The following is a 12,636-nucleotide window of genomic DNA, read 5'->3' as shown; positions in this document are numbered from 1 at the left end:
TAATTGAGACAAACGAATTTATTATCAATAAAAAAGAAGTAGACTCAATGCTCTACTGAGTCTAGAGGGGAAACTGAGACGATTTATTGGTACTAAATTAATTCAGGGTCCGTCATTAGGTGGCCGTTAAAGAGGTCACAAGGTCGCTTGATTCTGAGGGCAGAAATGGAAGGGGTTCAGTGCATGGTCATGGGGTACTCCTCTCATTGCAAGTAACTAGTAATAATAATAATATCTTTTATTTCAGCTCAGGGTCATATACCGAGGCAATACAGCATGCAAGGGTTAGAAACCCGAGGTAAAATGTTGTAGTAATAAATGGTTATACCCAGACATGGCTAATAATAATAATAATAATAATAGTAATAATAATAATAATAATAATAATAATAATAATAATAATAATAATAATAATAATAATAGTTATGGATACGTGAGCTATGTCTCACCAGTAGCCAGGACAAGTACCAGCGATGGAAGGCACGTAATTTGGTTCTCTCTCTCTCTCTCTCTTCTCTCTCTCTCTCTCTCCCCCCCTCACTCTCTCTCTCTCTCTCTCTCTCTGTGTGTGTGTGTGTGTGTGTGTGTGTGTGTGTCGTCGTCTCCCCTCCCAACCACCGTAAAAGTTAACAAAAAGATAACTTCAAATACAAAAAAAAATAGAAAGAAAGTAAAAATAAAAAAATAGAAAGGGAAAAAGGAAAAAGTAAAAATAAAATAGAATAAAGAGGAAATAAAAGGAAAAAAGAACGCATAGAAGAAATAAAAAATAAAAATAAAAATGAAAAAATGAAAGAAAAAAAAATGGGCAGAGGCAAGAACTCTCAGGTTACACCCACCACAACATAATAATGGACGCCACTTCAGGCATTTAGACCGAACATTTCTTGAGTTTTTTTTTCTTTTATTTCTATTTTTTTCAAGGTTACTTAAAATTGCTAGCATTATTTACATGAAGGTATAAGCAATTGCCTAAATAAAGTCTCATCATGCAAAAGAAATGTTATATTAAGTAATAAAAATGGAATTAAGTGGAATAATTTTGCGAAATGTTATATTAAGTAATAAAAATGGAATTATGTGGAATAATTTTGCATTTTTATATAATTGATCTTTATTGCAAAATTGATATTTAGACGAAGCTATTTGATGAAGGTATTTGTAATTGACCAAATGAAGTCTTATCATGCAAAGAGAGGTTATATTAAATATTAAATAATAAAGATGGAATTAGGATTAATATTATTTTATCTTTTATATAATAGATCTATCTTGCAAAACTGATATTTGCAATGAACTTGAAAAAGTCTTATCATGCAATGAAAGACTATAATGCAATCAGTACAGAATAGGCAAGAATGTAATTATATTATTGATTTAAAATATCTATATCAAACCACAGACTCAGTAAAATTTAGGATTCCAAAATAGAAAAAAATTCAAATTTGAGATTCTAGAAGAGGAAAAATGTAAAATTTTGGATTCAAATTTTTTTTTTTTTTTTTTTTTTTTTTTTTTAAAAAGAAAAAAAATGTAAAATTTTGGACATCGAAATAGAAAAAATTTAAAATTTTGGATTTCAAAATAGAAAAAAAAATTTTGGATATCAAAATAGAAAAATATAATGTTTTGGATATCAAAATAGAAAAAAATGTAAAATTTTGGATTCCAAAATAGAAAAAAATGTAAAATTTTGGATATCAAAATAGAAAAAAGCAAAATTTTGGACTCCAAAATAGAAATAAAAATAAAAATTTTGGATTCCAAAATAGAAATAAAAAATAAAAATTTTGGATTCCAAAATGGAAAAATATATCGATATTTTGAATTTGTTACCAATCCCATAGCCCCCAATTTTTTAACTAATTACAATCCAAATTCGTCATTACAAAATATCAATTTATTGATAAAACAGGAAGTTCAACATACAATTTATCATCACAATATTTTGAATTTGATAACAACATGGTACTTCTCACTTTTTTTCTGTTTAAATCTTATTATCACAATTTTTATTGAAAAAATGTCTAGATTACCATATCAAGAATTACTGTACCAAATACAGTCAAATCTTTACAAAATACAGTTAACTGTATCTAATATTTCTATCTACGGTGGTGATGACAGCCTTGTCATTTGCGAATTAGACCACTCTATAAAAAATAACAAACAAGATAATAACAGGATTAAAAGTGACAGCAGAGAGAGAGAGAGAGAGAGAGAGAGAGAGAGAGAGAGAGAGAGCATGCCGAAATAATCATATAATATTTGCTTAAGTTAATAACGTGATTAAAAGTGACAGAGAGAGAGAGAGATGAAAATGTGAGAGAGAGAGAGAGAGAGAGAGAGAGAGAGAGAGAGAGAGAGAGAATGATTCTGAATGAAAATCAGGCATGATGAAATAATTACAAAATATTTCCTATCATCTCATAAAGATATATATACATACATACATACATACATACATACATACATACATACATATATATATATATATATATATATATATATATATATATATATATATACACATACAGAATTATTCATTAACCTCAATACCACTGACATAATAACAACGACAACACAACAAAAAAACAGACTATCGGCACGCGAGCACGTCCTCGGAATCGAACGTAAAACAATGTTATTTATACATATATTTTTTTTTGCCGACATCAAAACAAACATTCCCTGTGTGATTACCCATAAGCCCCTGCGATGATTACCCATAAGCCCCTGCGATGATGGCGTCTCGAGAACATGAGATTGAATGAGGTAATAATTGCTCTGCGTACAGTAGTTTTTCTTCATGCCACAGATGTTGTTTATGTTGGGGAGAGAGAGAGAGAGAGAGAGAGAGAGAGAGAGAGAGAGAGAGAGAGAGATGCTGAATGCTGAATAAATGACAGGTCTTCCGAAAGTCATAAAAATATTTTCTCAAGTTTATAATAGGATTAAGAGAGAGAGAGAGAGAGAGAGAGAGAGAGAGAGAGAGAGAGAGAGATTTTGAATGAAAAACAGGTATTCCGAAATGGTCATAAAATTTTTTTCTTAAGTTAATAATAGGATTAAAAGTAAGAGAGAGAGAGAGAGAGAGAGAGAGAGAGAGAGGGAGTATGCGATGCTAGTACGTTCATAGCGGCATGTGTACCTCATCTTGAACACGTGTGCGGTTATGTGTATTTCTTGAGAGAGAGAGAGAGAGAGAGGGGGGGAGGGATTGCTGACTAAGAACAACTAACACTTTTTCACCTTCATACGAGTACGGAAGGAAGGAAGAGAGAGAGAGAGAGAGAGAGAGAGAGAGAGAGAGAGAGAGAGAGAGCATTCAAATACAGCCTTCAAAGAGAGATAAACATTGGACCGGAATGAGACGCGTATGAAACCTGACCCTCTTTATGGCATTACAGGAGTGTGACCGTGATGGCATGCCACAACAACTACCCAGGGCATGGGGTATGGGGGCCAGAAGTCATGACCATAGTCTTTGCGACGCCACGAGTCTGTATGCCTCAATTGATTTATGAGACAATGCTATGAGTTTCCTATGGTAAATGGATTATTATAATGCTTTGTACTCGAATGAGATATTAATTTCCTTGTAGGCGTTTTAATATTAAGTGGATTTTTATTTACACTCATAATAATAATAATAATAATAATAATAATAATAATAATAACGTTAGAGAAATAGAGCTGTATAATTATATCATATAACGGTTAAAATCCGATTAAAGGTTTTTAGCTGTATGTTATTAATCCATAACCTGGAAAATTCCTAATTGTAGCAAAATTACAACCATGGGAAATTGACAAAAATCTCTTTCTCTCTCTTCTCTCTCTCTCTCTCTCTCTCCTCGGATGGACTAATAAGTCATTGAGACATCCTCAGCCATGTAACTCCTTCTAATTCTCTCTCGCTCCGTCTCTGTCTCTTTCTCTTTCTTTCTCCCCCTGAATCTCTCTCTCTCTCTCTCTCTCTCTCTCTCTCTCTCTCTCTCTCTCTCTCTCTCTCTCTCTCTCTCTCTCTCTCTCTGAATCTTGAACGAACGAAAATAAACCTTATATTTAACCTAAGATTAAAGATGACATAACAACTTAAAAAAAAAAAATAAATAAACAAAACCAACATCCTTGATGAAGAAAATGAAATAAACAAAGAAATAAACACGAAATAAACAGATAAACAAGAAGGGCAGACGCCTGCCTGTCTCCAATTCTGGGTGAGACAGATACCACCTACCCCTTTTGTCAAAGTTGCTTTTCTCAAAAAAGGGGCTAAATTTAGTCGTGACGAGGAGTTGGGGGGGGGGGGGGGGAGACAGACGCGAGACGATTGGCCCCACCCTACTTCTATCTCTCCATTTTTCTCATCTTTATTATTCTTCCTCTCACCACTTCTATCTCTCTCTCTCTCTTACCTCCACTTTTATCGTTCTCTTCCTTTCTCCTTTCTTCAAAATGTTCCTCACTTTCCCCTCACTTTTCTCTCTCACTTTATCTCTTCCTTTCTTTCTCTTCCTTCATTTAAATGTTCCTCCCTCACACATTTATCTCCCCCTTACCCCACCTTTATTTCTCCTCCCCCGGCCCCACCTTTCTCTCTCCCTCGGAGGCGTCCTCCGAGGTTTCGATAAAATACTCCCGTCGACGGAGGACGCGCCCTGCCCTAGCGGAACGGAATGCAAAAGAAGAACCATTTTTCTACTCCTCTCTCTCTCTCTCTCTCTCTCTCTCTGTATATACCTATATATATGTATGTATATATATTATAATATATATATATATATCTATATATTATATCATAGATATATATATATATATATATATATATATAGATATAGATATATATATATATATATATATATATATATATATATATATATCTATATATATATATATATATATATATATATATATATATATAGACTAGGAATTAAATTCGTCATAAACAGTTACTTTTTGGTCAATTCCATTAAGACTGTGCAAAATAACTGTGAACTAATAATAAAAATAATAATATTAAAGTATTATTATAGATTATTAAATATTTTTCGTTAAAAATAACAATAATAACTCATATTAACTTTATATTTAATCACTTTTCTTTTCCTGTTAATAATAATGATAATAATTACTGTTATTGCAATTTTCCAAAATAATAAATAGCAATAATAATAACAATTCAGACGAAGAAAATAAACCAAACTTTGGTAATACTAAACTGCACGAGAGGCAGAGCCTTGCCCCCTATGAGAACCGCGTGACGTCACACGACTCGGAGAGACAGCCCCAAAACGAATAACGATAAAAACCACGATATCCGAAAAACGAATGAGGGAAGCAGTCACGGACGAATAACCCCTCGCTTAGCGAACTCATTAAAGACCTTCTCTCACTCCTGTAGAAGTGTTTTTTCTTTTTTTTTCCGCTTCGTCTGAAGAAGGTCAAAGAGATCGTTATTCTTTATATATCAGTAGAAGAGACTGTTTTGTCTGACCAGAATATGATTCCTGTTTTCTTTGACTGTCTATACGAGGGTGAACTCACCGAGAGAGAGAGAGAGAGAGAGAGAGAGAGAGAGAGATTGAAAACAGAGAGGGTGAGAGAAATATGGAGAAGAGAGAAAGACAGAAGAAAAAGAAAGGGAAATAGAGATAGAGAGAGAAGAGGAGAGAGTAAAAATGACTGACAGGAAGAGAGAGAGAGAAAGAGACAGAGAGAATGAAACGTGCAATTCTTCCAAGAGAGAAATAAGAGACGATTCTAGGCGCCGCCTCGCCCTCACCTAGATGTTTATCTGAGAGAGAGAGAGAGAGAGAGAGAGAGAGAGAGAGAGAGGAGAGAGAAATATCTTCTTCTAGCGACACAATAAATGTCTTCGCAGGCACTTCATACATCTCAGGAGGAGGCATGTAAAAGAGGTAGTACAGTGTTTTGCGGTTATCATCATGAGAAATATACGAAATTTATGACGCTCTGCAGCTGAATTTGTGCGCGATAAACAAGCCAAGTAACTTGAAAACAATGGTAGTGTTTCCTACGCTGTTACCCCTGCGTCTAAATCTCTTAATATATATATGAATACCAAATGTATATATTTATATATATATATATATATATATTATTATATATATATATATAAGTAATATTAATCCCGTGAACTAAATTTGAACTGATTACCAAACCCGGATTTCTATCTCTCTCTCTCTCTCTCTTTTCTCTCTCTCTCTGACAGTAGCCAAAGGCATACTCTATGGAGGGGGGCGGGGTAGGGGGGGGAGATAGTAAGGGGAATGACATCTAACAGGAAATGACACAAGAAGGGGAAAAGGTTAAGTAGCTTGACAAAGAGAGAGAGAGAGAGAGAGAGAGAGAGAGAGAGAGAGAGAGAGAGCCTGTAGAAAAAGAGGGAAAATATGAATCTGATGGAAAGAGAAAGAGAGAGAGAGAGATCATTGTGGTGGGAAGAGAGAGAGAGAGAGAGAGAGAGAGAGAGAGAGAAAGAGAGAGAGAGAGAGATCATTGTGGTGGGAAGAGAGAGAGAGAGAGAGAGAGAGAGAGAGAGAGAGGAGAGAGAGAGAGTCAAAGCAGAACACTACTCACTCCCCTCCCCCTGCAGCTGCTTCCAAATGGTGATGAATGTAGACCTTTTTTAGACAGACGAGTTTGAAATATTTCGGTGGCTCCTCAGAATAAACAGATCTGCTAAGTTATATAGAGTGACGTCGATGGATAAATCTCTCTCTCTCTTTCTCTCTCTCTCTGTCTCTGTCTCTGTCTCTGTCTCTCTCTCTTTCTTTCTTTTGATGAACCCTAAGGTGATATCCGTTCTGATGTTATACACACACACACACACACACACACACACACATATATATATATATATATATATATAGATATATAGATATAATATATTTGTATATATATATATATATATATATAAATGTGTGTATATATATATACATGTATACATATACATATTACCTGATTACTTTCTGTACTTCTCATCTTTACTATGAGAGAGACCTTACCTTACCTTACAGACCTTACATCTTGTTCGGGTTGCCCCAGGTCCCTCAGTGTGAGGCACCTCTAATGTACTACCAGAGTTGCTAGTACATCTTCCGGTATATTTTGCATCTTCCAATCTTGGATGGTCTGGGATGCAGTTTAGATATTTGTCGAGCTTATTCTTAAACACATCTACGCTCACTCCTGATATATTCCTCAGATGAGCTGGCAACGCATTGAATAGACGCTGCATTATCGATGCTGGTGCGTAGTGGATTAATGTCCTGTGTGCTTTCCTTATTTTTCCGGTATAGTTTTGGGCACTATTAATCTACCTCTGCTTGCTCTTTCTGATATTTTTAGTTCCATGATATTTTCTGCTATTCCTTCTATCTGTTTCCATGCCTGAATTATCATGTAGCGTTTCTCTTCTCCTTTCTAGACTATATAATTTTAAGAATTGTAGTCTTTCCCAGTAGTCTAGGTCCTTAACTTCTTCTATTCTAGCTGTAAAGGACCTTTGTACACTCTCTATTTGTGCAATATCCTTTTGATAGTGTGGGTACCATATCATATTGCAATATTCAAGTGGACTACGAACATATGTTTTATAAAGCATAATCATGTGTTCAGCTTTCTTGTGTTTTGAAGTTGCCGTAACAACATTCCCATTTTTGCTTTACATTTTGCCAACAGAGTTGCTATTTGATCATTGCATAACATGTTCCTATTCATCATCACACCAAGGTCTTTAACTGCTTCCTTATTTGTGATGGTCTCATTATTAGGTCCCTTATAGCATATAGCTTTCTTTCTCTGTCTCCATAATTTATTGATTCAAATTTATCAGTTAAATACCATCCTATTTACCTCTGCATCCCCCCCCCCCCAATCATATACTTTGTTAAGGTCTCTTTGTAGAGCGTTCCTATCTCTCACAAGTATCTTCATCACAAGTAATTTCTCTACTTATTCTTGTGTCATCTGCGAAACTACTCACTACCGAATCCTTAACATTATTGTCTATGTCTTCAATCATAATAACAAACAGTATTGCAGCTAACACCGTAGCCTGCTTGGCGGACACCGGATATTACCTTGGCTTCATCCGATTTTCGCGTCGTTTGCAATAACTATCTGTTTTCTGTTGTGTAAAAATTCTTTTAACCATCTTCTACTTTATCCACGATATTGTGTTTTCTAATTTTCTTCGCTAATATATTATGGTCTACTTTATCAAAAGCTTTTGCAAAGTCTAAATAAACCACATCTGTTTCATTTCCGCTTTTTCATATTTTTGAATATGTTTTCAACGTGGACTAACAGTTGGGTTTGTGTACTTTTTCCGGGTACGAAACCATGTTGTCCTTTATTAAACAAATTATTTTTTATTAATGTTTCATAATATTTTTTCTTCATTACTTTCATACACTTCATAATAATGTGATGTTAGACTCACAGGGCCTATTAATTACTTTGCCTCTAAGTCCTTGATCCACTTTTGAAAGTAGGGGTAATATATGCTAATTTGTGCTCATCATATATCTTGCCTGTATCTACACTTTGTCTTAATAATATTGCAAGTGGCTTTGCGATAGAATGAACTACTTTCTTTAACAAAATAGCAGGAATTCCATCAGGCCCTGCAGCAGCTCCATTTTTAATTTCATTAATAGCCTGCACAAATATCAGCTTCATTAATATCTATGTCAGCTAAATATTCACTATTTTCATCCCCTTACTTCTATATCATTATCTTCATTATCTATTCTAGGGGTGAATTCTCTCTTATTCGTTCTGCCAGTATGTTGCAAATTTCCTTTTTTTCATTCGTTAATCTCCCTTCAATTCTCAGAGGGCCTATTTCTATTCTTCTTTTATTCATCTTCTTCGCATATGAGTATAATAGTTTGGGGTTTTTGCTTGATATTTAATAGGGTTTTTTCTTCCAAGTCCCGTTTTTCATTTTCTTTTGATTGTATAATCTTTTGTTCTGCATTTTCTATCTTACTTTTTAGTTCTATAACTTTCCATGCATTTTTTTCTTTTGCAAGACCTTTTTTCCACTTTCTGATTTGTCTGGAACAAGATCCTTCTGTCTCTTGGTATGCATGAATTGATGTTTACTTTTCTTCTTCGGTATATATTTTTCCACTATTATCTCCAATATTTTATATAATATCTCCGTATTTACCCTTATGTCATCACTTACGAAAATGTTATCCCAATCTTTGTTTAATTCTTCATTAATTTCTGACCATTTTATATTTTTACTGTAGAAGTTGTATTTTCCATATCCTTCCCACTTTTTCATTTCTTGCTTATCTCTATTTTCACTTGCTTTGGAATGAACTGTTAATTCTATGACATTATGGGTCTGAAATACTCGCATTATAAACTATTATTTCTTTAACATAATTCATCTCGTTCACAAATACTAGGTCTAAAGTATTTTCCTTTCTTGTTGGCAGGTGATTTATTTGTTTAATGTGGTATTGCTAGTAGCATATCTAATAGCTTTTCAAATTGCCTCTTATCTTCTGCACTACTATTACTCTCTTTTTTATATGTATAAGTACACAATCTCCTATTCGTTCTTTCCATTCTACGAAAGGAAAGTTGAAGTCACCAGATAGGAGAATAGTCCAGTCCTTGTGATTTCTACATATATCATCCAATTTTTCAATTATTAAGTCAAACTCTTTAGTATTAGGAGGTCTATATATTACTATGTTCATCAATTTTTCAGATTCAAATTCTACCGCTATTAGTTCACATTCTGAGTTACTATCTCATATATTTTTCCTTGTTTTTTGTCTTTCCCATATATTGCGGTTCCCCTTGATTCCTATTTTTTCTATCTGATCTATAAGTTTGGAACCCTTTTTTTTATTTGATCATCATTCCCAGTCTCTTTGGAAAAATACCAGGTTTCACTTATATTCATTATATCTATTTTCTTTTGTTTCATTTTGGGTTAGTTCTTTCTAAGGTACTCTATTTTTCTTTTTTAGTTACTCGTACTAAACCCTGCGCATTCATCACTATGATGGTTTGCGTGTTTTCTCCTTCATTTAATACTGATAGTAATAAGGATTTCCCATGTCTCTTTCTGTTCTGGTATGTTGTTCTTTTTTTCATTTCCAGAAATTCTGACATTAAAAAATCCAACTTTTCCATAATATTTTGATCTTCCTTCAATCATAATTATTAATTTTGTGTCTGAATCTGCAATTTTCTCCGTTTTCTGCCAATATCCTCTTGCATAATAAATACAGTTATTATCTCTTGAGTAGAATTTCGGAGCTGATGCTTTGATTTTTTGTTTTTTGCTGACACCTCTGCATATCTCATTGGTGGTTTGCTTTTCTCTTTTACCTGATATTCTTGATTTCTCTCTTTATTTGTTTCTTTCTTATTTTGGATTTTATTACTTGGTTGGTTATTTATTTGATTATGATTCATGGCTACCAGGTGCATATATTTGCATTTTTTTGTCGAACTTACATCCTTTCCGTTCTTTTAGGTTTTTACATATTTTTGGATGCAGATCTCTGCAATCATCCCCATATCCATCTAAGTATGCACATTTACCATATATTTCATAGTTTTGACATATCTTAGGATGTTTGTAGTAACATCTTTCTCCAAATCTGCAATTCCCTCTTTTCAAAAGGTTGCAGATTTGTCTTTCTTGTCTATTTTTTCCTCTTTCCCGTCATTGTATAGATCTGGGTAGAGCCTCTTCGGGATTTGCTTTTCTGTTGTCATATCGTAATTTATTTCTTCGTAGGTTATGCTGCTTTATTGCCTCATATGTAGTATCAATGAGTATCTCTGCATCCATACTTTTATCTTGTTCTTTGTTTTCCTTATTTTTTCTGTCATTTCATTTTTGTTTGTTTTTACTTCTCTTCCGTTTTCCTCTTCTTCTTTTTCTTCTTCTTCTTCCTCTTCTCTTCTTCTTCATCCTCAACTATTTGTACATTCAATCTTGATTTAATAACATTGTCTATCCATGATAGACATGTTGAACAAAAAATTCTTGTATCTTTTCTCAAATCTTGTATTACCTCAGCACACTGTGGATGGGTCGGAATGTTGCATGCAGCACATTTTCTGATTAGTTTTTGTGGATTGACTATGCTATACCAAACCTTACACAGTTTGCATGCTTTTGGCATTCTTTTTCCTAATGCATCAATTAGTATATTCACAAGAGAGAGAGAGAGAGAGAGAGAGACGAGAGAGAGAGAGAGAGAGAGAGAGAGAGAGAGAAACACTTCGTTTCTTTTAACCATACAGGCCTCTTTCCTATGCAAATTACCCTCACAATTACCATGGAAAAATTATAATTGCTTAAAGAGCGTCCGAATTATTGATTCAATGGCTCTTTGATATTAGTGTAAAACGATAAAGTCTACGGGAATGTCACAAAGTTTTTAAACACGTTTTAAACACCTGCTTGAATGTTAAATTGTGTTAAATTTACTGAAATTTATGAATTCAGATTTAATGTAATGACTTTGAACAGTGGAAGATAAGCTACACTTATCATTACGGAGAGAGAGAGAGAGAGAGAGAGAGAGAGAGAGAGAGAGAGAGAGAGAGAGAGGAGAGAGCTTTTTTCTTGAGAACAGATTTTTGTTTCATATTTTAGATATTTTATGTAATACACCTACGAAAAATCTCGACGACCAAATGTTTTATATATATATATATATATATATATATATATATATATATATATATATATCTATATCAACAAAAACCATTCCAAAACACTAAATCCCAAAATAAAAAAAATAAAAATAAAATATAAGATTCCAGTATTCAACAAAACAGAAAATGACATCGTACCTGAGATTAATTATAAACGGATTTCAAATATTCAAAGATCACTTACCTGCCACAATCGCCTCTGCCCACCCACCAAAAAGAAAAAAATACAATACTGAATCCGTAAACTCAAGAATAGAAACAAATTATTCCCGCAATTAAAAAAACAGAAAAGGACATTTTCCCCTACAAACTATTTTTTAAGAATTAAAAAAAAAAAAAACATAAAAAATTGAAGAATACTCACCTGCCACAATCAAGCCCAGAGTGCAACCTTCCTTCTTCCATAACTGCACAGTGCTGACTCCCCTGACTTCCTCTGTTGACAAATCAGAGAGAGAGAGATAGAGAGATGTGTTATCTGAAGAATAAATTTCATGGAGAGTACATAGTAGATTACACTGGTATGATATTATGATATGTTGGAATACTGTACCACTGTATAATATTATATTATATTATATTATATTATATTATATTATATTATATTATATTATATTATATTATATATATTATATTATATTATATGTGTAAGTGTAAGTAATACAGGACTTCATTGAAACTGGATGATATCTAGCGTAGCAAGATTTTTATTAAAAAAAAAAATTACAAGTATTCCTGGAGTAACACGAATACAAATCTACGCTAGATACCATCCAGATTCAATGTTAATAATAATAATAATAATAATAATAATAATAATAATAATAATAATAATAATATATATAATATATATATATATATATATATATATACACACACACACACACACAAACACATATA

The 12,636-nt window shown here is 33.2% G+C and overlaps 1 protein-coding gene across 1 annotated transcript in view; it reads right to left on the bottom strand.

Moving 5' to 3' along the window:
- The window catches only part of LOC135197240 (glutamate receptor-interacting protein 2-like), a 365,022-nt gene that overhangs the window by 83,692 nt on the left and 268,694 nt on the right, over positions 1 to 12,636 (bottom strand). The window contains 1 exon segment of the mRNA XM_064224331.1: positions 12,101 to 12,172. Coding sequence (XP_064080401.1) covers positions 12,101 to 12,172 — 72 coding nt within the window.

Source organism: Macrobrachium nipponense, chromosome 18, assembly GCF_015104395.2.
Source record: "Macrobrachium nipponense isolate FS-2020 chromosome 18, ASM1510439v2, whole genome shotgun sequence".
In the NCBI taxonomy this organism is placed as follows: domain Eukaryota; kingdom Metazoa; phylum Arthropoda; class Malacostraca; order Decapoda; family Palaemonidae; genus Macrobrachium; species Macrobrachium nipponense.
This window is presented reverse-complemented; position numbering and strand designations above follow the sequence as displayed.